The sequence below is a fragment of the Halichondria panicea genome, chromosome 12 (genome assembly GCF_963675165.1).
Source record: "Halichondria panicea chromosome 12, odHalPani1.1, whole genome shotgun sequence".
Classification (NCBI taxonomy): domain Eukaryota; kingdom Metazoa; phylum Porifera; class Demospongiae; order Suberitida; family Halichondriidae; genus Halichondria; species Halichondria panicea.
Window position 1 is genome coordinate 5,271,055 of NC_087388.1, and position 27,959 is coordinate 5,299,013.

The 27,959-nt window shown below is 41.1% G+C and overlaps 3 protein-coding genes across 3 annotated transcripts; 1 reads left to right on the plus strand and 2 right to left on the minus strand.

Annotated features, from left to right (window-relative positions):
- Positions 1 to 2,089: 2,089 nt before the first annotated feature.
- On the minus strand, positions 2,090 to 4,127 carry LOC135345297 (tyrosine-protein kinase receptor UFO-like). The gene is made up of 4 exons (XM_064542730.1): positions 3,939 to 4,127; positions 2,784 to 2,896; positions 2,337 to 2,502; positions 2,090 to 2,236 (listed from the first exon to the last, which is right to left on the minus strand). Exons 1-4 carry the CDS (start codon positions 4,125 to 4,127, stop codon positions 2,090 to 2,092), a joined length of 615 nt encoding a protein of 204 aa, XP_064398800.1.
- A 470-nt stretch (positions 4,128 to 4,597) lies between these two features.
- LOC135345504 (plexin-B1-like) lies at positions 4,598 to 14,127 on the minus strand. Its single transcript, XM_064542920.1, has 15 exons — positions 14,111 to 14,127; positions 13,106 to 14,051; positions 12,852 to 13,037; positions 12,662 to 12,790; positions 12,371 to 12,598; positions 12,041 to 12,321; positions 10,209 to 10,314; positions 9,961 to 10,161; positions 7,823 to 7,928; positions 6,938 to 7,126; positions 6,331 to 6,727; positions 6,021 to 6,285; positions 5,088 to 5,309; positions 4,874 to 5,032; positions 4,598 to 4,825 (listed from the first exon to the last, which is right to left on the minus strand). Exons 1-15 carry the CDS (start codon positions 14,125 to 14,127, stop codon positions 4,598 to 4,600), a joined length of 3,660 nt encoding a protein of 1,219 aa, XP_064398990.1.
- A 3,399-nt stretch (positions 14,128 to 17,526) lies between these two features.
- On the plus strand, positions 17,527 to 27,513 carry LOC135345199 (plexin-A2-like). The gene is made up of 24 exons (XM_064542569.1): positions 17,527 to 18,610; positions 18,694 to 18,882; positions 18,944 to 19,072; positions 19,129 to 19,365; positions 19,423 to 19,706; positions 20,103 to 20,211; positions 20,258 to 20,383; positions 20,445 to 20,543; positions 21,206 to 21,311; positions 21,397 to 21,582; positions 21,679 to 22,075; positions 22,121 to 22,382; positions 23,897 to 24,118; positions 24,178 to 24,327; positions 24,385 to 24,608; positions 24,671 to 24,720; positions 24,765 to 24,857; positions 24,915 to 24,998; positions 25,142 to 25,359; positions 25,538 to 25,650; positions 26,154 to 26,319; positions 26,403 to 26,545; positions 26,745 to 26,902; positions 27,253 to 27,513. Exons 1-24 carry the CDS (start codon positions 17,663 to 17,665, stop codon positions 27,390 to 27,392), a joined length of 4,833 nt encoding a protein of 1,610 aa, XP_064398639.1. The 5' UTR covers positions 17,527 to 17,662; the 3' UTR covers positions 27,393 to 27,513.
- The last annotated feature ends 446 nt before the right edge of the window (positions 27,514 to 27,959 follow it).

Genomic DNA, 27,959 nt, shown 5'->3' on the forward strand with positions numbered 1-27,959 from the left:
CTAAAGTCTCCCCTACAACATAATATCACAAAACCAAAAAGCTTGTACCCTACGCATGACAGCAGCAGTTACAAAACCACTAACAACACTTTCTAACTGTGTATTGTCTGAGCGCGTCTTCTGAGCATGTCTTCTGAGCGCGTTGCCTGAGTGTGTCTTCTAAGCACGTTGCCTGAGCGCGTCTTATGAGCATGTGTTACCTGCATGAGCCTGTGTTGTCTGAGCGTATGTTGACAAGAGTTTATATTCCCTTATTTTTGACCCAAATGGCCCTCCATAGATTCTAACCAAAATGTATATGTATTTGCTATTTCATAAATCTCGATCATTCTCTATACTCTCTAGCAAGTCTACTTGAACGACAAAGTTCATTCAATTGGCTAAGGTCTATCACTGCTAACCTATATACAAAGAAGGACTCAATATCCTCCCTCTCATGCATGTACCATCTAGATCTATAGAACTGGCAGACATCACGTTGTAAATAAACTCTAAAAACCAAACTCCAAGATACGATATTTTGGATTATATCATACCAACTGCAGGCTACACCAAATCCTCTGGACAATCATAGATTAAATCACATGTATACTCACGTACAAACACTCTCAGACATTTTTCTTAAAATTGTGTCCCAAGATTATGGAATAGCCTACCAATCAACATGAACCTCACGAGCAGCACTATCAAAGCCACATTGAAGAATCTCCTCTGCATGGCAACACCTCCTCAGCAATTTCGACTCAAACGTTCCTTGCACCTTCCATTTCAAGTGCCCATGCAACAAATGTTGCAACATTCATGGCCAACCTGTTTCTACTTTTTTTTTCTTTTTTTTCTACTGGTTGGCTATCAGCATTTCTAGGTCAGTACTATAATTATATACACCATTCTTAATGCTGATATTGAATTGAATACTCCCTTCTTTCTCCTAAAATTGATACAACTCTGCGCGAGGCTAATAATGCGTGTGCATATACCTAGTTATTTTATGGAGGGCAGTACAGAAAAAATAAGCATACAGTGTACTTATTAGTTTAACCTATTAGCAGTTCGGAGGTAGCCAGGTCCACTAATTGATAGGAGTGCTTTGAAAGTGTGACCAATGCTGGAGCGAGCACTATACAAATACATTGTATTGCAGAATGTAGCTGCATGTGAGAAAATCAATCAACAGCGGAGCCATGCCATAGTAGATGAGTACGAGCACTCCTATTTGTCAACAAGGCGCGGCTAGCCTTTGTGGCTTCCGTGGCATAAGGACAGATGGCAAACATTGCATGTATATAGGCATGCATGTGTATACATGCATGTATGATGCTAATAAAGATTAAAGCAGCTGGTTATAATTATATACACACTATATCAATATAATTATTATAAATAGTGGTATACAGGGAACAACAATTCAATCTTTAACCTCATGAACTAAAGGCTATAATTATAGCAATATTATATTGTCTGTTGCAGTAAATTCTTTGTACATTCTGTTTTTGAATGCTATAGAGGGTGGCCTGGCGAGCCTTCTACATAGCGATTAGTGTCTTCAGTGGGTGTGGGTACATTGTCACATTCTGTAGTAAAGGGAATATAAACTAACAACATTTTTTCATACATGCACTAAGTATAGATAGGTACAATAATAATTATGATATTTGTAGCTATAGTAGCGTACTAGTTTTTAGCTATATACACTTACTAAGCTGCTCCGCTTCTTGAATGGTATTCAGTAGCACCATACCAAACTCAGTGTAGCCAGAAATGGATGTCAGTAGCCTCTCCACAATGGCGGACAATTGTGAGAAAGTTGGCCTCTCCTCTGGATCCTCCCTCCAACACTGAGACATCAGTTCCGAACTGTGTGAGGATAATGGCCGGGGAAATGTGTACAGTCAATTCACTCAATCAAATAACATGCAGCCCTATAGCTCTTCTACCCAGATTTCCAGCTGCTTTCAAAGTATAATTATGATGAATAAGTTTATCCACAGGGGAGGGTCACATAGGCAATATTGCCTTATACAAAGGTGTGGCTTGCTTGATAACAAAACTCACTGCATACAATATATACTGAACTCAGAGTGTATACTCACATCTCGGTGGCACAGGCTGCAGTGAGAGGTCTCTCTAGTCTCCGCCCTTCTCCCAGCAGCTGGATGAGGGAGTGTGGGTCCACCGCAGGGTAAGGGGTCTCTCCTCCACTGAAGATCTCCCACACAGTCACACCATACGACCACTGGGCATATGGACAGTTAATACTAACAACAATAATTCTGGGGATCATTATCATCTAGAGGCCTATATACCATGTATAATTATACTGACTACTGACTCACCACATCAGTTTTCTCTGTGAAGATGGCATCGTTGAGACTCTCCAAGGCCATCCATTTGTAGGGAAGCTTCACATTGGCTCGGTCGTTCTGTCTGAAGTAGCCACTAGCATAGACGTCCTCAGCCAGACCAAAGTCCCCCACCCTGATACTCCCTCCCGAGTCCAGCCTATAGGAATGTACAAGATGACAATCACACTAAAACAATTATGATATATCTTTCTGTACATGCAACAGTCCGCATGCAGTTTGTCAAGTCAATACATATAATTAGAGTGATGCTGTTACAAGCCTTTGCAATAGTTATCTGATAATCATATATAATTATACTTGTAATTATACCCCGTGCGCTTGATAGAGTGTGAAATGGCTGATGAGAAACAAGGAGCTTTAAGTATTTTGCTTGTTTCTCTGCATGTACACACAGCATACAATCGATGGTTCACTCACATACAGTTTCTTGCTGCAAGGTCGCGATGGACAAAATTCTGCTCGGCCAAGTAGGCCATTCCCAGTGCTATCTGATGGCACATCTTTAGTAGCAGTTTCCTCACTTCTAGAATCTGTAGAAAATGGCAAGAGCTTCCTCACACAGTGTTGGTAAGCTCACTACCATGTCCTATAATGAGACTATCCCCATAACGCTCAAATGAATACTAGCTATTGATCACTTGCTCATTTCTCAAGTATCAGTTTTACAGGTGTTTAGTACACTTTAAACGCATGTAAAGTATATTTGTATTGAGTTCGACCTTCATAAAGTTGTCATAACTTTGTTATACTTCACTGAAATTCAGGAGTTTCATATACCATTGGATTCCTTGTTAAAAAGCACTTCTATAATTATATATCTATAATTATATGCTGTAGAGCTAGAGAGCTTCAACCAGTTAAAAGTTAGTATTTTCCATGTAGAAGTCCCAATCGTCCTCCACCACATGCAGTCATGAAGCATAAATAAAGCCATAATTTACCACATAATTTCCGGGACCGAACTCAACGCAAATAGACTTTAGACACTAGTTGATAAGATCTACATGCGAAGTACATGCACATGGGAAGTGGGAAGTACAATGGAAAAGTTCCTCAGAGTAGGTGCACTATGGGATTTAGTATACCTGCAACTTACTTAGTACACCTATCTATTGTAGTCAAGCATCGAGGCAAGGTTTGCTCATGCGCACTAGTATCTAAATCCCATAGATACCTCCGAAACAGTGTCTATGGACTATAGCCATTATACAGAACATGTGTATATTATGTACTACAGTGCAGTATGATATTAGTATACCTTGATGATAGTACATGCAGTGTGATCTACGAACTGTTATGGTCAAGGGAGAAAAGAATGTTAAATTGGGGGAGATCTAAGGGTGCAGCTGGTTAAGCTGTCCAAGAATAAATTGGGTAACTAATCCTGACCACGGTAGAGTGTAGTGTGCACCTTTCACCTCCCTCATAACTACACACACTATATAATCAGCCCCACCCACCTTTCTGTTGCATGCAAACAATTTAGGTTCATAATAATAACTTAGCTATATGCGTACTTTACTTTCATATCTAGATACTGAGATACTTTAGTTCAACTAGCTATATACCTACCTGATCAATCTCACAGTCATCGTCCAACTCAAGGCTGCTCCTCTCTCTCTTGAGATATCCAATGAGGCTCCCGTTGGCCATATATGGCATCACTATAGCAATGCCGGGGCCAGCATCGACACACACCCCTATCAGGGACATGACGTGAGGATGGTCAAAGTCTTGCATCTTATTCACCTCACACACCATGCTCTGAACATCCGACAGCGAAAACAGACCTGTAGGGCAGACAATGACATGAAGAACTGAGGTTATAATTGTAGGGAGAAGTATATATGTACCTTTTAGTGTCTTCACGGCCACCCCTTGAATAGGTATATTGTTCCAGTCTGTTAGGACGCCCTTGTACACAATGCCAAATTCACCTGTACAGTAGTAGTGACAGCCCATAATTATTTGCACATCTTTCTTTTACCTTGTCCTATTGCAGTACTGGAGAGCTTCAATATGGAGGCTGGTATTTTGATTGAGTCTGGGATGGACTCAGCAATCTCATTGAGCTCCGATTCTGTGGGTCAGTGAATATTCGGTGCAAGCTATAATATAAAACTAAACTTACCAACAAGTGCAGTATTACCATCCATAGGAAATATGTCCTCCCGTGTTCTCCTGTAACAATGAATAAGATGATTGAACAGCTATAGAATAGACTATAATTATTACGTATTAGCCACGATTTCCATTATCTGTTCATGCATAGCAATTGACACGATCTTCTTCCGAGAGTTCAGATAGAAACGAACAAAAATGATCAGCATTACACACACAATCATCACAATAACCCCCAAAACAGTTGGGATGATGATCTCCAGTGGAACTGCAGTCACAGGACTTGTGTAGGTCAGTTGCTGGTCCAATAATTGAGAGATGTTGCTCCCAACGTTCACCTGGAGGGACAGTAACACAATTTAGCTATTATACAGTTTAATAGTCACTTGAATGATGGCTGGGTTTTCCCCTCCTGGGGGATCCAAGGGGGCGGTACAGAATATAACACTCCCTCTAACACTTGAATTACTGAGTGTCTTGGTACACTCCTCCCCTCCCACGATCACTCCTATTTCACTGGTCTCCACTGAGTCAAGATTATCACCCTGGATACACACACAGTAACAGTATAGGGTCAGTGTACTAGCTAATAATACATACCACAATGCGTATGAGCGTCTCTGTGCCACTGGTGACCTCTTGAGAACTATTTAGTCTAAAATTAGAGGGATCTGATTGGACGCTGATAGGGAGGCGTGCTTGTGTAATGAGTGGGACATCATCAAACAGTAGGGCATAGTCCAATGGGGTCAGTGAGGTTGTTGTCAGACTAGGAGTCAAGCATGTGATGGTGGTATTGTCCACAACACTGCAGTTGCTCCTCTGTAGGGGAGGGACAGTGCATCATGTACAGTATAATAATATTGTTGAGGAAAGCATCTTGAATGAGTGCACACCGTGGGTACTGATGCCTCGGTGGAGGTGCCAAAGCTACATAAAGCTACTAACTACTAGCTAGCTTTTATACACACATTGATTATAATTATCATTTTGCTGCATGCATGCATAATCAAGATCACTCAGGAAACTAAAGGAGTGGGTAATGATCGACAATGATTGTTGTTAAAACGATCAATGCCAAAAGTTCGAGTCTAAAATTAATGGGTGCAAGTCAGCAGAGCCTTGCAGCTCTCTTCTCACTCTTGCAGCTACCAATAGCTATAATAGCGTTCTAGTGCAGAACTAACTAGTAGCAACACTCAGTGAACAAGTTTTGCTACGGACTCTTCTGAAAAGGCATTCCAAGTAAGCAAAACTAGAGAACGAAGCTTTAGTTTTGCAAATCCACAAATACAAATCCAAGAAAACATGACTAGAAGCCAATAGAAACTCTTACTTACACTTCATTGAACCTTGAGCAGCTGTAAAAGTCTACACACACAGGCACACACACACACACAGACACACAAACACACTAGATGTACCGTATACCTCGCCTGCGCATGTACACCGAGGCATAATAAGCTACAAGTACATGTAGCTGCAATTAAGAATTTGTAACCATCTAAAATTACCCGCTATACGGTAGCTTACCAGGGGAGCCAACATTGGCTGGTGGTAGACTTCCAAAACAATCAGTTGTACCACGTCCAAATTCACTCCAGTAAATGTCAGTGTAATGCCTCCACTAGGAATGGTGTTGCTAGGAAACACAGCAGTCACATTAGGGTTGTTACGATAACTGAAGACGACTCCTGGATTGCTGACTCTAGCTGCATCAATGGACACTACCACCAATGCAGCGGAGGTGAGGTTTGCTGCTGAGGTCCTGCAATGAATCTCTTGAGACTGGATAGACCTGCTGGGAAAGTTTGAGCCTTGTCAATAGCTACTCATCACTCACGATATGTTGCAGACGTAGTTTGACCCACTAATCTCCAGAGAGACTCTAGTGTCCTCCTGATTACCCACGTCCAGTGCAGTCCCCATCACGACCACTGCAGTTCCCCCATCCATAGATCCAAGGGTCGGAGTCACACTGCTGACAGTAGGTTCCACCGCAGTGAAGGAGCCACCATTTACAACGGCTAATCTAGAGTCAATGGTCAGAGAGAAGTCTTTGGGCCCTCCAATTGAAAATATGGTAGTCTCACAGACAAACTGGTGCCATGGTATGTAACCAGTGATGAGGGGAGTGCAAGCCACGCCTCCTAATGTAAGAGTGGAGGTCTGAACGTCGACAAAAGTTCCTCCGAAGTCAGTGCCCATCACAGTGATTGCTGTACCACCCTCAACTGGTCCTGTGGAGGTTAGAATTATATATAGAGTGACCTGCATGCAGTTTTTTTTATATCCTCATATAGTGAGTTGTGAATTAGCATATATACTAGCATGCTCATAAAACATAATATCCAGTTTAAAAGGCTTAGTGATGCAAGTATTGAATACACAACATGTTGACAATCACAGTATGTACGTAGAAATGATCTATACGCTCACTGCATTCTTACCCGACATTGGAGTGAATGAGTTGATGACAGGGGCAGGAGGATTGTTCCCCTCAGTAATGAAAGTATTGGAGCATTCTTGCATCACCTCACAACTACCCCCACACCACCCACATGCGAACTCTGACCCCATTCTGACTGCAACACATTCCGAATATTCACTGGCCACGTCACGACAATCATACAACGTCACTGCATGTGTGTGGGTGCAGGGTAAACTAGTATATTATCTAGACGACTACGGTGTTACTAGAATGTGTTGATAGATGCGAACTTTGCGAGGGTTGATCAAATCGCTACTGTTCACGCTCAATGTACCTTACTTTAAATTAACATTTATTAGAACCTTATTAACACCTAATATTTACTACTACCTTAACCATGATTTGATGTTGATGTTGATATCATACTCTTCTCTAACAATTCTCATTGTTAGTGCTCCACTTTCTCCCTTTGTTGTTGTGCGAGCCTCTGGGGCCCTGCTCCACGTATTTAAGGTTTTGTTTACCTTTTTCGCCTCACTTCACTTTAACTTCGTTTTACCCTGTATTGTCAGTTGATGTTTTGCTTCTCAATCTAAGAATTTGGTTAAGCTACACTGTGAAGTCAATTTGTCTATAATTAGTTGTTGTTGCCTATAGCTAGGAGCCTGTCTCTAGCTAGTTTGTCTAGCCTGTCTAGAATCCCTCTACACCAAGATAAGAGCTCAACAGCTACACAAAACCTATTATAGTAAATACACACGATCTTTGCCAGAACGCAATAGTTAGATCGCAAAGATTTTCTGCTAATTTCATTCGCAAAAGTTTTCACCAACAAAATATTCTAGTAATAAGATATCTGGAAGCGTATATCCAAACTCTCCAAATAATTACGGTATAATGGTACCTGAGAATTGTTGCATGGTGTTGCTCAGTGTGTGGTTGATGTCATTCCCCGTCCAGGTTACCATAACAACCACAGTGACACTTCCAACACTAGGGGAAAGTGTGAGCTGTAAACGAAATCGTCAGTATGTACAATTAGTACAATTATGCTTGCTATTATTTAATAGGGAATGTGTTTCAAGTACCTATGCTTGATCAGGAGCCGCGGCTATATATACTATTTGCTAGCCTCGATTCAAGGCCGATTAAAATACGGCCTGGTACCTATTGCAGGGGTGATAGTGCGCATGTGTTAGTTTATTCTCCAGAATCTGGGGAATCCCCTTTTTCTTTCTCTCATCTATTTTCTATCTTTGTACATCAGCTTAGCTCTCTATTGCGTTGTTTCAGAAGGCTTTCACACTAGTCTGAAGCCAAAAGAGGCTCTCATCTACCTCTATGACGGTTGTATGGTCAGAATGTCTTACCTTGGATCTGTACAGGCTATGGGAAGTGTATAGTGCCTCAAACTGCTACTTGCGAAGACAACCCGGCTATAGGACCATCCTAGACGTAGATGAGAGCCTCTTCTGTCTTAAAACTAGTGTTCAAGCCTTCTAGATCAACGCAATAGACGGCATAAGCCACAGCTTTACAGAACTCAGTCATAGAGATAAGTATTACGGAACATATTTTTAGTAAACGGACTAATTTCCTGTGTAATTTACTAAGGTTTTACGTTCGTAGTACGATTACCCATATTCTGGGTAATTTGAAGCGCATGCGCACTATCACCCCTGCAATAGGTACCAGGCCGTATTTTAATCGGCCTTGAATCGAGGCTAACTATTTGCTGGAAGAGGAGGCTACAACAAGAGAGGCCACTGTTCAAGAGCCACGTTTATTAACTCCAGATAATTTAGTTTGTCATCAAAAGTTGTTTTCACCTGCATAAACTTGAACTCTGTCATGAGAAAGTCTTTATGAAGCACTGACAAGCTGCTACTTGAAGCTACGTACATGTACGTAGCTAGCTGCTAGTATTATTTTGTTTGCTGCCACGTGCAGAAATCCTACAGTCAAAGTTCACTGAGGCTACTATTTGAGAGTGGCTATAATAATTATTACATCGATATTTTACTAGCAAGGGAGGCTACTATTTGAGTGCGGCTTCTGATCGAGCATATACGGTACTTGCTGTGTGCATTATTCTACGTATATATACGAGGAATACTGACTGTGTCTGCTAACTCAGTGTTACGGATATTGCAATGCAACAAAAACAACTATAATTATATATAGCCATGCTCTTCTAGTTTGATGCCAGAAGCATTCATCAGCCCTATAATTATTGTGCGACTTCTATAATTATATACTCTTGCTCTAATTTTGTTTCTTATAAACAACTTAATTGAAAATGGACATTTATTTCATACGCATTATGCAAACTCACTGTCCTATTCTATACACCGTAAATTTTGGAGCGAAACAAAACATGCCGAGGCGCATTAGCACATGTACAGCGGAACTTGCAACATTTATGTACATGTTAATCAGCCACATAATTATGTGCAAGTATTTATTGTGACAAACAGTACAAGTGATCCTCTTCATTCCACTGGATAATTCAATCAGTGTATAGCCGCACGAAGAATACTGACTGTGTCTGTGTCTGTCCTAGCTAACTGTTACGAATATTGCAATGCCTAAGCTTCTAGCCATGTTCTCTTAGCTTTATGCAAGAAAGATGCAGCAGTCATTGTGAGACTTAAGCTCCTCTTCCATATTTGGATATATTGTCCTAGGACATTTTTGTGTATTACTATTATTTCAATGAAAAAAATAATTTCGTAATACACATTATACAGTCCTAGTTATTCTACATACTCTATAAAATTCTGGAGCGAAGCAAAATGCCGAGGCGCATTAGCACATGTACAGCGGAACTTGCAACATTCATGTACATGTTAATCAGTCACACAATTGTGTGCAAGTATCTATTGTGACAAACAGTACAAGTGATCCTCTTCATTCCACTGGATAATTCAATCACATAAGCCAACCATTACAAATTAGTACTCACTTGTCCATTGCCCACTGTACACAGGATTGAGCTCTCGTTCTCATACTGAGCTGTCAGACTAACTCCATTCACAACACAAGAGTACTCAAAGCCATCCGTCTAATGGAGAGATAAACTATGGAACAATCAGATGCATGTGTCATGTGACTCACGGTTGGTATGAGGTTCCTAGTGGTCAGTCGAAGGTCCTGGGCCACCCTCACTGGTTGAGTATACTCACCAGAGGGGGGCGTGTCCAACAGGGGGCACTCAGCAGTGAAGTCATTGCCTCCAGACACCTGTACAGAGGATGTATAGAGTGAGTCATAGGTCACCATGAGCTCACCTGTAGGAAGTGAGATACATTCCTGCAAGGAACTGATGTTCCACTGCACTGCTTGTTGAGGTTACACCATCCACACGGACTATTCAGCCCAAGGCAATCCCTACAGCTATTATACATTTAAAGACATAATATCGTGTTCTCCCTATAATTATTTTAAGACGATGTTCTTGATTTGATAACATAATTTTTATAGTCTGGCAAACATGATAAACATAATAGTTACATCATTTTACCTCGTTGTTTCTACACTGTAATTCACGATTTTTGTCGCGTATTGCACACTTACTTTGAGTGAATCTGAGCATGCACACTTTAGTGTAAAATAATGCTAGGTTATAAACTAGGTTTGGGGAAGATTGTATCTGGGCATGGTTGGAATTCACTCTTTTTCAGTTGGCGAATTCCAATGACCAGTAAAACTGATTGTGTATAGGATATACCACACCTAAGAGGAGGATATGCACCCATATATCCTCTGCTACCGTGGTTACTCCGAGGCGGAGCCGAGGGGTATGTAACCACGGGAAGTTTGGCCTAGGATCGAGGCTAGCTAAGTACTAGATCTAGGTGGTATAGTAGCTATAAAGCTGTATCAAACAGTGGCGTAGCCAGGATTTTGAGAAGGGCAGGGCTCAAATCAGTTGAGCAGGGCCAGAGCATAACACCTAAAAAAAAGTCATAACTTTTCCTCAGCAGTCAGCATGCGCATTAGATGGCCCTGCCCACATTTTCATTCAATGACATTATTCTAGTAACTAAGCATGTAGTACAGTGCAGATCGCGGTGATTCAAGCTGAGTTGGAATTGATAAAGCACAAAAGGGGGGGGGGCTCTAGCCCCTCAGCTCCCCTTCTGCCTACGCCACTGTCAAATCGTAAATTAGTAGGTCATTGAGCATCAAGCCCAAGCTGTCCACTCCAGTGTGAAAGAAGGGACGTTTTATGTGGTTGCCTATAATTATATATACTGCATGTACGTGCATATGTATGTAAATTGTTGCAGACAATGAACTTGGAACAATAAATTTTAGCGCTATATCTACCTGGACATAATTATCTAGATATAGCTATAGTTGCCAAGCGCTTTAGCGCGAGGCAACTAATACTGCATCGTATCTCAGAAAACCGTATTATGTATGTCATGCTCAGAAATGTCACGCTTTAGGAATACGGAATTGGGTGTGGCTACATTCAGTGAATCTTTATTACCTACAAACTGATCTACTATTGGCATAATTATTCGGAGAATAAAAGCTACATACTAGCTGGAAGAGCTAGCTGTAGCAGCTAAGCTATATAAGAGTCTCACATGAACAAAGCCAACAACGACTCTTGGAAAGAGATAATAATTATAGCGGAGTTCTTGAGAGACTGATTCTAACCATAATTATATTATATATTTGCTATTTCATAATTATATCCAGGCCAAATCTCATTCTCTATACGTACGTACTCTCTAGCAAGTCTATATACTCTCCTTCTTTCTTAAAATAGTACTTAAATACAACTTCTGCGCGAGGATAATCATGCGTGTGCGTATACCTAGTTATTATTTCTTCAGCTGTATTTTCAGTAAAAATATATGTATGTTTTACTACACATGCAGTTTACTATATTACCACAGACACGCCCATGCAGACACATCTATCTATATCCCAGGCCTTGTTGTTCGCCCATTCAAGTGAAAACTCGGCCTGGCAACGACACTAAAGATTGACTACTAGCGATACACACATAAAATAACAATTGTGATCATTGATTTGTGGGGAGATGTATAATTTATGAGCTTATACTTGTTCTGAATTATTAATATCTCAAAATGGATGGATATACCTTTCTCCTGCTGAACAATTGTAGATGGTAATGGCTTGGTTGGTGATATCAAATGGCTCATTGAATAAAGAGCTCTGAAAGCCCAGGTTAAAGGTTGCAGCCATTCCAGGATAGTCAGGTACCAGTCCTTGAATATCACAACTGAACACTGTTCCTGGAGTGACCTCAACAGCTGTTACTATGATGGGTGGGAAGTGTCCTTCATTGTCGGTCAGATGACAGGAGATGTTCTCTCCAGGAAGAGGGTTAGGCAGGCCGGGAGAGGTCAGAGTCACTGTGAGCTGTTGGGGTCAGTTTATGATGTCAGACACAACACACTACAAGCCTTACCTCAGTAGTAAGAATCTCAAGCACGAGTTGCATAGGCTCCACAGTAGCAGCAGTAAAACAGTTGGAATTGTCCTGTGTCCATCTAATGGAGAGACTGGAGTTCTGACAGTGCGTGTGACGAGAGCACTTGTTCTCCACCACACACCACCCACACAGCGGGTTGAGGTCATTAGTACAACTGGTACAGTCTATACGCTGGGAGCACTTCTCTATGGGTACTTGGAACACCTTCAGAGGGGGAGGTAAAATGGATAGGGTAGAACATAATTATACATGCAAGCATTAACTCACAGCGTCTGTAGTGGCTGCTGTGATGTAGTTCAGTCCCTCCTGCCATAACAAATGATACACAAGAGAGGTCACTGACTGATTGTAGAATGAACTATCAGCATCCAGGGTAGATGTACCACTGACATCATACTGTGAAAAACAATGCTATTATTTACATGCACACTAACTGACTCAACCATCCAGCACTTACTCCTAGTATCCTACTATCACGGGTTGCAACAAACATGAAGGAAAACTGCTCCACCTTCACAGCTACTGAAGAAGTAGGGACAAGGCTGTCTCCGAAGTTGATACGAACTGGTGCTATTAGGTCAATACCACCATTTGGGATGAGAAGGCCGACTGGACTGGGTGTGTCACATCTGTTGACAGGTATCTGGAAAATGAAGAGTGCAAGTGCGTGTGAAGTGCTATAGTAGTATAATAATGCCGTGCAGTACAAACCTGAGGCTGAGGCAGAGTATCGCAGCTTTCTGAGGAATCTGTTCGCCATGCTAAATCAATTTCTTCCCCAGCAGTGCGTGATACAATACAAGAGTCATATTTAGCGTCCATAGCTTCATTGGCAGCAGTGATATTGACCAGACAAATAGAATTAGTCATAGTATTGATAGAGCAAATAGTTATCACAGCAGTGGGTCCAGATATTCCACTGAAGTCATCCACTAATGACACTGCACACACATCAGTTAATCCATTGACAGACTGAAAGCCGCAATCGAACCCCAGTTCATACAAAGCAGTCACTCCACAGGTACTTTGTCCTCCACAATCAGGCATGTTGCAAACACGTAATAGTCTTACAGCTCGTGCATCAGCAGGTTGGATATCGGCGACAACATAGTAGGCAAATCCACCACTCACAAAACCACCGTATGCATGGAAGTATCGTTCAAAAAAATCTGTAATATCCTCAACAACCAGTTCATTGCGTGTGCCTGACGGATTGTTGTCGGAAGATCTTTTGAACCCCTCTCCGAATTGTTGCAGCACCATTCTCAGTACATATTCATCATCTTCAATCAGTGTTCCAGTATAGAAAGTGTCTCCTGACATAAACAAAGCTGCTCCAAAGTCCCCAAAGTACTGATCTGCTGAAACTATTATAGCATTACTGACACTCCTGATAGGACCAGCACTGAGGTTGCTTGTATTGTAGACAGAGCAAGAGAGATCCTCTAAACACACCACCAACATCCCAGTAGAACTCAGGGCCAGTCCTTCGGTAATGACAGTAGCTCCTAGATAAACTCTCTCCTCTTGTATTAGCTGTGCATTCAGTCTATACAGGTAGTTTCTTGCAGCAAGGAATGTTCTCCCAGTGGAGTCAACTTGCAGTCCTGCGAGATTGCCAGACCTTTGAAAGGAGAAATATTGAGAATGAGCTGCTCTTTGCAGCAGAAACAAAAATAAGAGTGACAATAACATAGCTCTACCTCTTAGTCTTACTCTATTCTAGCATGCATTGCGATTGGCCTAAATAGAGCTGCATGCATGTAGATGGGCGTGCCCGTCCCCGGCCATAAAAATGGGGGGACGGGACGCCCATCTAGCATGCATGTGTGTGTTAGATTAGCCTTGTTGCCAGGCCGATTTGTCTCTAAAATAATGCTAAGTCGAGGCTAAAATAAGCCATAGACTATCTTAGCCTCCTTCACAATCAATAAGGAGGCTAGTCTCCTTCACAAGGCCTAAACAATTAGGCCTGCTACTGACTGCTTGCGCATGCGCAAAATTATTGGATAATATTCCCGTAATGTTTCCCATTAAACTGAATTTTTACCCGAATTATATCCTGAATAACATATACAGACAAAGAATACTCTTCATAAAAGTCAGACACAGAGCTATATAGCTAGCTAGCTAGATACAGAGCTGTATTGGTTACAGCAGCAATTTCTTTCTGATAGAGTCGACTTTCACCAAGATGGGCGTGGCCTATCCATATAGCCTATATTATAGGCTATTGTCAGCCTTCCCCTCCGTTCAGAGGATTGTTATCCACACTGTTGCAGGCTGTGAGTCCTTTGTTAACATAGTAGGCTAAGGGTAGCTACTATCACACGGGCTAGAAACCTTCACAATCACACTTCTATCCACTTTCTTCAATCCACTTCCGTTCGTTGTGACGTCATTGTTTTACTGAGCAAATATAATGGTATCCGAATTACCCACTTTCATGCGCAAACATACCAGGCCCTCTCTTCGAGGAAGAGCGGCCTGGGAGATCGAGGCTAAGATTATCTATGAATAAACTAGGCCGCCCAACTATATTTTGTTAGCTAGATTATGCTCGAGATTTGAGTGGGAGGCTTAAGCAGCTGTACTTAGCAAAACTTTATTATAAGCTTTCATATTCACTTCTTACTTCTCCTTATACTCATTCAGTTCTCCTAAGTCCTTACAAAGCTCTGTTTGTGCAGTTCTAAAAGGCTCTAAAGCTCCAGTGCATGCTGGCTGTCTCTAAGGAGTTCTTAGCTTTTTTTAGGTGAAATGCAGAGTCCGTCCATGCAGCTTGAGCCCTGCCTTGCATGCCACTGAAACCCCCCTGACAAGAATCCTAGATCCGCCACTGTATTATGCTATTCTTTTATGCTCAAGTCTCTATGAATAATATTGAGGCTGTTATCTTGAGTCAAGTTAACAGCCAAATTGCCTATTATAATTCCCACATTATTTCTATAAGCACGCTCTCGTCATTGCACAAGTAACATCAAACTATAAATAATGGCCACACGACTCATCGAATGTCAAGGAAACAATTGAACCACTATAGTACTCACAAATATTTATACTATGATTCGTACTGAATTCTAAAACTTGCCTATTTTTGTTATAAATTAAGTTCCTATTTTACCAGGGCATATCCTTACCAAAAAATGTGCCTATAATGCTGAAAATTATGCCAGCATAATCTACCAACCTCTATAGTTGTCGACTCCTATATAGCATTAGTTTAGAGTAGTTATTTAGCGTTTTCAGATTTTTCTCCGTATACACATTAATTTTTGTCTAGTATCAGATATAACGAGTGTTGCAAGCATGCGCTTGCTAATGCCTCTCGCCATACTATGCTTTCGCTCAAAAAGTATTAGTGTTATAGTAGTTTCTATAATGAATTTATATTAAAGTTAGCTCATCTATATTAACTCACTGAGAAGAAAATACTTATTTACATGCATCTATTGTTGTTCAGGACCTCAAGAAAGAAGAAAATTGATTCTTCCAAGATTAGTTCAGTGTATTATAATATCTATTGAGAAGAAAAGATTTGTATACATATCTATATTGGTAATGGTAGTGTTTTGTGGCTTACCAGGCCCTCATGAAAAAGATGACTCTGCCAGGAGAATCTGGATTCTGGATATTATTTTCTCACACGTGGGGAATGAGCGCGCATGCGCATTACATCCACAGGAATAATTAAAGGGTGTGTCCTAAGAGATGGCTACTATATAATAGTTAGACACTGTTTAGGAAGTTTCTACATGATTTAGAAGCCCAAAGGGCTGGTTGTAGTATCCCGAACGCAGTGAGGGTTCTACTAGCCCTGAGGACTTCTAAATCATGTGGAAACTTCCTAAACAGTGTCTAAGCATTTTAGATCATAGCAACCATGAGTATTTAGCCAATCAGATTTGAATGTTCTTATCTAATCTTTGCTACATGATTTTCTAAGTGAAGTACATGATTTTCTATTGAAGTACATGATTTTCTATTGAAGTACATGATTTTCTAAATTGGATAGAACATTTCCTCTAACCAATCAGATTGCAGTATTTATGGCAAACATGATCTAAACTATGAAATGCTAGCTGTTTTAACAGATATTTTTTGACTCTTGTAGCTAACAAAAAGCTAGCGCTTTAGTGCAAGGCTAATTCATATGTTGAATAGAAAGTTTGTGCGAATAGATGATGCTATGAAAGATTCTGAAGAGACTGTAACAGCCTTCAATGTGAGTCAAACTAGCCATAACTCGAGAAAGAAACTTTAGTTTGCTAATCCACAAATCAAAATCCAAGAGAACGTGGCTAGAAGCCTATAGAAGCTGTTAGTTTTCGTCGGATTGCAACCGTTGAGCAGTTACAGCTGGAACAGACACACAGACAGACACACACAGACACACACAGTCAGCTTTACCGTATCCCTCCTGCGGCTACGCCTCGAGGCATAATTATAGGGCTATATTTTGCTTAGCATTCTCTCAAAGTAAGTTTTTATCATAGCCAGTCAATCTTTAGTCTCGTTGCCAGGCCGAGTTTTCACTTTTATATTGATCATAATTATGCAGCTGTACCTATTTTAAGGCATGTAATTTCGGTCAAAGGTAAACCACATGCAGGAATGCTTGATCATTTCTGCTGCCGGGTGAATTTAAATTCCAGGCATATCTATTATTATAAACTAGCCTCGTTCCCAGGCCGATTTGTCTCTAAAATAACGCTAGGTCGACCTAGCGTCATTTTAATTTATGAGCTAAAAATATAGATCTTGAGCATAGCATAACATTGCAGTTTTACCAGCAGTATAGCATAATTTATACTCATAAATTAATGTTTACTATATGGAATGAATATAAACAAGAACACTAATCTAATTATAAATCAAGTTATAATTTTGTTTAGACCCTGCCATACATGTCTTGAACCCAACCATTTTGTTATGGTTTTGTATGTTTTAATCGCATGAGTCCTATATAGGTACATTTACTTGATATATTCATGTAACAGTGTTAAGTATATATAGTATATATATTATTATATACCACACTTATTATTATAAACCACCCCTATTATGAGTTCTATTGTGACTGACTCTTGTTATAACACTATTATAGCCTTGTTCCTAAGCCGATTTGTCTCTAAAATAAAGCTAGGTCGACAACCTAATTATAAGAGACAAATCGGCCTGGGAACAAGGCTATCTAACACACGCTATTTAGGGCCATCGCATGCATGTAAAGACCATTCCGCTTTACCTCTGGTAAGACTAACAGCTATGTTACTGTCACTCTTATTTTTGCTTCTGTTGCAAAGAGCAGCATATTCTCAAGATTTCTACTTTTCTAGTCACACAGGAATTTTCCCAGGACTGCAAGTTGACTCCATTGGGAGAACATTCATTGCTGCAGACAACTACCTGTATAGACTGAATGCACGGCTAATACAAGAGGAGACAGTTGATCTAGGAGCTACTATCATTGATGAAGGACTTGCCCTGAGCTCTACTGGGATGTTGGTGGTGTGTTTAGAAGATCTTTCTTGCTCTGTCTACAATGCAAGCAACCTCAGTGCTGGCCCTATCAAGAGTGTCAGTAATGCTATAGGGGAAGATATAGGATTTGGAGTAGCTATCATTACGTCAGGAGACAGTTTCTACACTGGAGCAATAACTGATATAGGTCAAAGAATGGTACTGCAACAATTCGGAGAGGAGTTCAGTAGATCTTCTGAAAACAATCCATCAGGCTCACGCAATGAACTGGTTTTTGGGGTTAGTGATTTTGGACGACAATTCTATCCATTCGGTGGTTTTGTAAGTAGTGGATTTGCCTATTATGTTGTCGTCGACTATCAACCTGTAAGTGCACGAGCTATAAGACTATTACGTGTTTGCAACCTGCCTGATTGTGGAGGCCCAAGTACCTGTGGAGTGACTGCTTTGTATGAACTGGGATTCGATTGCGGCTTTCAGTCGATCGCTGAACATACTCATGTGTGTGCAGTGTCATTAGTGGAGGATTTCAGTGGGATATCTGGACCCATTGCTGTTATAAATCTTTGCGTGGGTACTAACTCTATTTGTGTAGTCAATATCACTGCTGTCAATGAAGCTATGGATGCTAAATATGACTCTTGTATTGTGTCACGGACTGTTGGAGAAGAAATAGGTTTAGCATGGAAAACAGGTTCCTCAGAAAGCTGCGATACTCTGCCTCAGCCTCAGGTTTGTATGCCATATACTGGCGTTATTATTATTATAGTAATTCACATGCACAGTCATATATATATATACACTTCATTTTCCAGATAACTATGGACAGATGTGACACAACCAGTCCAGTTGGCCTTATCCTTCCAAATGATGACATTGACCTAATAGCACCACTTCGTATCTACTTCGGAAACAGTCTTGTGCCCATTGCTTCAGTAGCTGTGAAGCTGGAGCAGTTTTCCTTTGTGTTTGTTGCAACGTACCATGATAGTAGAATACTAGGAGTAAGTGCTGGATGGTTGAGTCAGTTAGTGTGCATGTAATAATGGCATTGTTTTTTCACAGTATGATGTCAGTGGTACATCTACCCTGGATGCTAATAGTTATTTCTACAATCTTCCAGTGACACCTGGTGTGTATCTTTTGTCATGGAAAGAGGGACTGGACTACATCACAGCAGCCACTACAAACTCTGTGAGTTAATGCTAATATGTCCTCCCCTTATCAACCCCGGACTCCCCTCTCTGTAGGCGTTCCAAGTACACATAGAGCAGTGTTCCCAGCATATAGACTGTACCAGTTGTACCAATGACCCCTGCCCACTGTGTGGGTGGTGTATAGTGGAGAACAAGTGCTCTCGTCGTTCGCAGTGTCAGAATACCGATCTCTCCATTAGATGGTCACAGGACAGTGCCAGCTGTTTTACTGCTGCTACTGTGGAGCCTATGCAACTTGTGCTTGATCCTGATATTTTTGCTAATAATGAGGTAAGGCTTGTGTGTTTATATTTGTATTTGAGATCATTCATAAACTGACCCCCACAGCTCACAGTGACCCTGACCTCCCCCGGCCTGCCTAATCCCCTTCCTGGAGAGAATATATTCTGTCATCTGGCGGACAGTGAAGGACGTTTCCCACCTATCATAGTACCAGCTGTTGAGGTCACCACGGGAACTGTGTTCAGTTGTGATATTGAAAGACTGGTACCTGACTACCCTGAAGTACTGAGTGCAACCATCAACCTGGGCTTTCAGAGCTCTCTGTTCAATGAGCCATTTGATATCACCAACCAAGCACTCACCATCTACAAGTGCTCAGCAGGAGAAAGGTATATATCATTCAGGACAAGTTTAGTTTTCTAGATAAATACAACTTTCACAAATCATTTTATGTGAGTAGCTAGTCCTTTTATATCGGATGGGCGAACAAATAGGCCTGGGATAGATTGTATCTGGGCGTGTCTATAGCGATAGTAATTTGCGTAGTAGTAACATTGTAACGTGTATACTTCACTGAAAATACAGCTAGAGAAATGACAAAGAAAGTATGCTATCTAAAAATTATGTCCAGGTAGATAGGTTCCAGCTTTAACTCAGCCTGTGGACAAGGCTAGTCAAAAATAGTTATGTTTGCCATACTATAAAAGTTATGTTCTCAAATCAAAAACATTGTCTATACAATAATTATGTCTATATGATAATTATAACCCATTGTGTACATGCAGCTGTAAGGATTGCCTTGGGCTGAATAGTAGTCCGTGTGGATGGTGTAACCTCAACAAGCAGTGCAGTGGAACATCAGTTCCTTGCAGGAATGCATCTCACTTCCTACAGGTGAGGTCATGCATGTGATCTGTGACTCTATACATCCAGTGTACAGGCGTCTGGAGGCAACAACTTCGCTGCTGTGTGCCCCCTGTTGGACACACCCCCCTCTGATGGGTACATTCAACCAGCAAGGGTGGCCCAGGACATTCGACTGACCACCAGGAACCTCATACCCGCCGTGAGTCATGCACATGACACAAGTATCTGATATATTGTTCCATAGTTTCCCTCTCCATTAGACGGATGGCTTTGAGTACTATTGTCTTATGAATGGAGTTAGTCTGAGAGCTCAGTATGAAAACGAGAGCTCCATCTTGTGTACAGTGGGCAGTGGGCAAGTGAGTATTTTACTATTTTTGTGATGGTTGGCTTATGTGATTGAATTATCCAGTGGAATGAAGAGGATCGCTTGTACTGTTTGTCACAAAAGATACTTGAACACAATTACGTGCTTGATTAACATGTATATGAATGTTGCAAGTTCCGCTGTACATGTGCTAATGCGCCTCGGCATTTTGCTTCGCTCCAAAATTTTATAGAGTATGTAGAATAACTAGGACTGTATAATGTGTATCACGATATTCATTGTTTACAAGAAATAATTAGAGCAAGATCTAGAGTAATACAACTAGTGTTATGGAAGAGGAGCTCAAGTCTCACAATGACTGCTGCATGTTTCTTGCATAAAACTAAGAGAACATGGCTAGAAGCTTAGGCATTGCAATATTCGTAACAGTTATCTAGGACAGACACAGACACAGTCCGTATTCCTCGTGCGGCTATACACTGTAAAAAATGATGTGTGGTTTTTACGCTATTGTGGCAAACGTGCGTTTTTCCTGATAGTTGCCACAATAGTTATGCACTTGCGTCAAAACCACACATCATTTTTTACAGTGTACACAGTCATGTACTTGTAAACACATTCCCTATTAAATAATAGCAAGCATATAATTATGATAATTGTACTAATTGTACATACTGACGATTTGGTTTACAGCTCACACTTCCCCCTGGTGTTGGAAGTGTCACTGTGGTTGTTATGGTAACCTGGATGGGGAATGATATCAACCACACACTGAGCAACAACATGCAACAATTTTCAGGTACCGTTATATCTGTCGACCATGCATGATAGACGCTTCCAGATAGTCTAGACAATCTACTAGTTAACCCCGTACCCACACACAGTGACGTTGTATGATTGTCGTGACTTGGCCAGTGGATATTTGGAATGTATTGCAGTCAGAATGAGGTCAGAGTTTGCATGTGGGTGGTGTGGGGGTTTTTGTGAGGTGAGGCAAGAGTGCTCCAACGCTTTCATTACTGATGGGAACAATCCTGCCCCTGTCATCAACTCATTCACTCCAATGTCGGGTAAGAATGCAGTGAGTGTATAATTATAGTATACTAATGCTAACTCACTATAATTAATGTGATGATACAAAACTTAATTCTGACCTATATCCCCAGGACCAGTTGAAGGTGATACAGCAATCACTGTGACAGGCACTGACTTCGGAAAAACTTTTGTCCTCATTCAGACCTCCAGTCTTACATTAGGAGGCGTGGCCTGCACTCCCCTCATCACTGGTTACATACCATGGCAGCAGTTTGTCTGTGAGACCACTCATTTTTTAACAGAAGGGTCAAAAGACTTCTCTCTGACCATTAACTCTAGAGCAGCCATTGTAAACGCTGGCTCCTTCACTGCAGTGGAACCTACTGTCAGCAGTATGACTCCAACCTTTGGATCCATGGATGGGGGAACTGCAGTGGTTGTGATGGGGACTGCACTGGATGTGGGTAATCAGGAGGACACTAGAGTCTCTCTGGAGATCAGTGGGTCAAACTACGTCTGCAACATATCGTGAGTGATACTATTGAGTAGCTATTGCCAACATTTTCCCTTCAGATCTATCGAGTCTCAAGAGATTCATTGCAGGACCTCAGCAACAAACCTCACCTCCGCTGCATTAGTGGTAGTGTCCATTGATGCTGCCAGAGTCAGCAATCCAGGAGTGGTCTTCATTTATCGTAACAACCCCAATGTTACTGCCGTGTTTCCTAGCAACACCATTCCCAGTGGAGGCATTACACTGACCTTTACTGGACTGGACTTGGATCTGGTACAACAGCCTGTGTTGGAGGTCTACCAGCCAATGGGTGCTCCTCTGGTGAGTCAGCAACTACCGTAGTAACTATAGAGAGTCTAAATGTAAAACTTTGTTTTATCGAAATTACCCGTGTATGCGCAGCGTGCAGAAGAAGTCGAGTGATTGAGTGTGTATATTGTGTGTGTATATTGTGTGTGTACGTGTGGACACAAAAATGAGCTGTTTGAGAAATACACACTTTCATGGATTGCTTTAACTGCTGATGAGACAGACAGCACACTGTAAAAAAGGATGTGTGGTTTTCACAACTATCAAGAAAAAACGCAGGAAAAACCACACATTTGAGACACAATAGTCACGTACCCTGCCTGAAAACTGAAAACCACACATCATTTTGCGTAATGGGGAATGATCATGAATCTATAAAGCAACAATTAAAAAACAGTGTTTTTTGTCGCCTTCGAAGATCGCGTACTTATAACTAGCCTATTATTTTAGTCTCTACACTGTAAATAATGATGTGTGATTGTAAAAAGTTATTATGCCTCGAGGCGTAGCCGCACGAGAGATACGGTAAAGCTGACTGTGTGTGTGTCTACAGGAATAATTAAAGGGTGTGTCTGCAAAGAGTTCACAAATGGCTACTATAACTAGCTGCTTTAACATAATTATCTTTTCTGATTCTCGTATATATATAGCCAACAAAAAGCTAGCGCTTTAGTGTAATACTAACTTATAAGTTGAATAGAACTTGGTGCGAACAGATGATGCTACAAAAGATTCTGAAGAGACCTTCAATGTGAGTCAAACTAGTCATAGCTCCAGAAATAAGCTTTAGTTTTCTAATCCATGAATCGAGAACATGGCTAGAAGCCTGTTAGTTTTCGTCGCATTGCAACCGTTGAGCAGTTAAAGCTGGAACAGGCACACAGTGGCTGTGGATGTAATGCGCATGCGCGCTCGCCCCTACTTGTTAGAGAATCCAGTGACTTACTTCTTTTTCTTGAGGTCCTGGTATACCGGTAAGCCACAAAACACGACAATGATACCATATAGAATAGATAACAATAGATGCATGTACACAAGTCTGGTAACAATAATTATAGATACATGTACACAAGTTTTTCTTCTCAGTGATAGATATACATTTCTGTTTGTTTAGATACTATACTGTCTGTGCTTAAATTCTCTCCTATACTCTGTGCGTTTGACAAAGGTTTGCATGTTATTTAAATGGCTATACAGGCCGTTTAAATAACATACAGTTGCTTCAGTATTGTTGAAGATTATTCTTCAAGCCATCAGATCGATAGGCTTATGTTTCCATTCAGCTCCTCCCCTATATTAATGACTGTGTGGAATTCAATTATGTCAACAATTGTAATCAGCAATAATAACGTAACATTATACCTCTTCACCTATTCTAACAGTTTTTGAGTGAAAGCAAAACAACGGCGAGAGGCATTAGCACAGCGCAGCTTGCACCACTCGTTGTATCCGTGTTGTTTCTATGCAATGATTTTCAATGCACTAGGTGAATGCTCAATACATGATGCACTGTCTCTCCGCTACAGAGGAGAAACTGCAGTGTTGTGGATAATACCACCATCACATGCTTGACTCCTAGTCTGACAACAACCTCACTGACCCCATTGGACTATGCCCTACTGTTCGATGATGTCTCACTCATCACACAAGCACGTCTCCCCATCAGCGTCCAACCAGATCCCTCTAAATTTAGACTAGATAGTTCTCTAGAGGTCACCAGTGGCACAGAGACGCTCATACGCATTGTGGTTTGTATTATTAGCTAGTACATGCACTGGCGCTATACTGTTACCGTGTGTGTATCCAGGGTGATAATCTCGACTCAGTGGAGACTAGTGAAATACGAGTGACCGTGGGAGGGGAGGAGTGTACCAAGACATCCTCCAATAGTACAGGTAGTGTCCTCTGTACTGTCCCCTTGCAACCGCCAGGAGGAGAAAACTCAGCCATCATTCAGGTGAGTGACTATAATACGTAGCTATTAAACCGTAAATTGTGTTACTGTGATCTTCAGGTGAACGTTGGGAGCAACATCTCTCGAGTATTGGACCAGCAACTGACCTACACAAGTCCTGTGACTGCAGATCCACTGGAGATCATCATCCCGAGTGTATTGGGGGTTATTGTGATGATCGTGTGTATAATGCTGACCATTTTTGTCTGTGTCTATCTAAAGTCTCGAAGAAAGACCATGTCAATTGCTATGCATGAGCAGATGATGGAAATCGTGGCTAATACGTAATAATTATTGTCTATGCCATAATTATATAGCTGTTCAATCGTCTTATTCATTGTTACAGGGGAACACAGGAGGATCTATTTCCTGCGGATGGCAACACAGCACTCGTTAGTAAGTTTATTAATAGTTTGCACTGAATATTCACCGACCCACAGAATCGGAGCTCGATGAGATTGCTGAGTCCATCCCAGACTCAATCAAAATACCAGCCTCCATATTGAAGCTCTCCAGTACTGCAATAGGACAAGGTAAAGAAAGATGTGCAAATAATTTAATGGGAATGTCGCCTTATTATAATTATACAGGTGAATTTGGCATTGTGTACAAGGGAGTTCTGACAGACTGGAACAGTGTACCTATTCAAGGGGTGGCCGTGAAGACATTAAAAGGTGCATTACTCTGACATCAATACAGTATAATATCATAGCTATAGCTTATTAAGCATACATGCATGCATGGAAATCAAATAATTATGCTTCCCCCTATAGAGATTACAATTTCTGCAATTATAACCTCATTGTCTACCTTGCAGGTCTGTTCTCAATGTCCGATGTTCAGAGCATGGTGTTTGAGGTGACCAAGATGCAGGACTTTGACCATCCTCACGTTATGTCCCTGATTGGGGTGTGTCTCGATGCTGGCCCTGGCATTGCCATAGTGATGCCATATATGGCCAACGGGAGCCTCATTAGCTATCTCAAGAAAGAGAGGAGCAGCCTTGAGTTGGACGATGAGTGTGAGATTGATCAGGTGTGTGGTATAGCTAGTTGAACTAAAGCCTCTCAGTATCTATATCAATACTATTATCAAAGCTATAATAGTTCAATTTGAGCTTTATGGGGATAGTCTCATTATAGGACAAGGTGCATGGTGAGCTTTTTCAGAACACCAACAATTTGTGTGAGGAAGCTCTTGACATTTTCTACAGATTCTGGAAGTGAGGAAACTGCTACTAAAGATGTGCCATCAGATAGCATTGGGAATGACCTACTTGGCCGAGCATAAGTTTGTCCATCGCGACCTTGCAGCCAGAAACTGCATGTGAGTGAACCATCGACTGCATGTGTGTATACAGAGAAGACAAGCATCAATAGTATAATCTAATCTATAAAGTTCAGAATACACATATAATAGTGATAGCTTTTACTGTTAATGACCTTCACATTATGGGGAATGATAGTGAATCCACAAGACTATAAAGCACGATGAGGTTGTCAATGATTAGAAAACACGTCACATCAGCAGTTAAAGCAGCAGTCCATGAAAACGTATAGTTTACTTGTGTCCACACACACACACCAATCACTCTATTCCTGCTGCGCGCACGAGGTAATTACAAATTATTATGAGAGAACTTTCGTTGCTATTTTATATATTATACGTATCCAATATTGTAACAGCATCACAAGCCAACTAGATATGATTGTATTGATTTGACAAACTGCATGTGGACTGTTGTACAGATCATGCACCAATATAAATATGAGCATTCGCACACTGGTTAGATAATAATTGTCTCAGTGCATGTGCATGATTCTATATAGGCTGGACTCGGGAGGGGGTATCAGGGTGGGGGACTTTGGTCTGGCTGAGGACGTCTATGCTAGTGGCTACTTCAAACAGAATGACCGAGGCAATGTGAAGCTGCCCTACAAATGGATGGCATTGGAGAGTCTCAAGGATGCCATCTTCACAGAGAAAACTGATGTGGTGAGTCAGTACGTCGTAGGCCTTAAGATGACCCTCAAGTTTGCTAGTACATACAATATTTTACTTGTTTTCCATGTGCCCAGTGGTCATATGGTGTGACTTTGTGGGAGATTTTCAATGGAGGAAGGACCCCCTACCCTGCCGTTGACCCGCTGTCCCTCATCCAGCTGCTGAAAGAGGGGCGGAGACTAGAGAAACCTCTAAACGCAGCCTGTGCCACAGAGATGTGAGTGTATACTCTGGCTTCGTATACGTATAACTATTATCGTAGCAGTTTCATTGAGCCCTGTTTTAGCAAGCCCTTTAAACTTTTGGAAGCAGGGCTGGCAATCTGAGTAGACTGGAGAGAGCTATATAATTATAGGGCTGCATATCATTTGAGTCATTACAATTGACTGTATACATTCCCTCTTATCCTCACACAGTTCTGAAGTGATGTCTCAGTGTTGGAGGGAAGACCCAGAGGAGAGGCCAACCTTCTCACAACTGTCCTCCATTGTGGAGAGACTACTGACATCCATTTCTGGCTATACTGAACTTGGTATGGTGCTACTGAACCCACTTCAAGAAGCAGAGGAGCTCAGTAAGCAACATTTTACTCTATATCGTATAATTATAGCAGGTATAACTTTCGTTGGTGAAATGTTCGTACAATCTACCCATTTAATATTCGTACAACTCAGGATAGTGCACGATGTTGAAACTATTGTACTAGAACAATTTAGCAGTACGATAATAACCCGTATGGTAGCCTACGACATGCACATTTCGTATATACGTATATAAAGACTTTTTGCATTTGTTCAGTATACCGCTACTACTATATTATTATGCCCATGCAAAGTGAAGGATCCTCAGTTGTTTAAAGTAGTGGGTTTGAATCAAGGCTATTATGTTTGGATTGGCTAGCTTATGTCATCATTTTTACTGCAGAATGTGACGGTGAACCCACACTTACTGATCATGAAGACGTTCATCACTATGTCGACCCTCCGTCAAGTTATCCTCTAACAATTAAGAACAGCGGAGCGTACAACCCCAGGGAAGAAATTACTACAACAGACAATTTATAACTAATGTATATGGAGTAATGTAATTGCTCTGCAGCATGCATGCATGTAGTGATAGCTGGTGCAACGGACCATGCATGGTACAATGTAGTTTATTACACACATCGGTGTTTATCGTAGCGTAGTGATCGAGTATAATACACGCTTTGCACATTTTTATTATTCTTCCATGCAATAATATTATCATGCAGTAGTGAACAAGTATTGTTAAAAGATATATCCAGATATAAATTAGCCAAATGTATAAGATAGAGGATTATATCAAAATAACCATCTCTCTGCAACACCAAGCAGTACATTGTTATATTAGTTGTATATTCGGACACAATGATATAATTATACTATATAATATTTACTAAGCGTCAAAGGGCACAATTAAGAGAGAGGGCTGCTGCTTTGAACTGTCTGCCATTCCTGTGCATGGAATTATTTTGCATGAGCGTCTCTGTGCCACTGGTGACCTCTTGGGAATCACATGCAGAGAAGCCTGTAGTTTCTGTTGCATTGCAACTCTAACAGTTACAGCTGGAACAGACACACACTTTATTGAATACACTCCGGATGATGATC

Bases quoted from the DNA above. Each gene is read 5' to 3' on its own strand.
- LOC135345297 (XM_064542730.1), bottom strand. From the start codon at position 4,127: ATGGTGTGTGAGGTGAATAAGATGCAAGACTTTGACCATCCTCACGTC. The intron at 2,897-3,938 runs GTAGGTATATAG...CATTTTCTACAG, and splicing joins ATGACTGTGAGATTGATCAG to ATTCTAGAAGTGAGGAAACT. The intron at 2,237-2,336 runs GTGAGTCAGTAG...CCATATGCCCAG, and splicing joins TCACAGAGAAAACTGATGTG to TGGTCGTATGGTGTGACTGT.
- LOC135345504 (XM_064542920.1), bottom strand. The intron at 10,162-10,208 runs GTGAGCTCATGG...TCCTCTGTACAG, and splicing joins ATGTATCTCACTTCCTACAG to GTGTCTGGAGGCAATGACTT. The intron at 6,728-6,937 runs GTAAGAATGCAG...TAACCTCCACAG, and splicing joins CTCATTCACTCCAATGTCGG to GACCAGTTGAGGGTGGTACA.
- LOC135345199 (XM_064542569.1), top strand. From the start codon at position 17,663: ATGTTACTGTCACTCTTATTTTTGCTTCTGTTGCAAAGAGCAGCATAT. The intron at 20,544-21,205 runs GTGAGTATTTTA...TTTGGTTTACAG, and splicing joins GTACAGTGGGCAGTGGGCAA to CTCACACTTCCCCCTGGTGT. The intron at 25,651-26,153 runs GTGAGTGAACCA...GATTCTATATAG, and splicing joins CTTGCAGCCAGAAACTGCAT to GCTGGACTCGGGAGGGGGTA.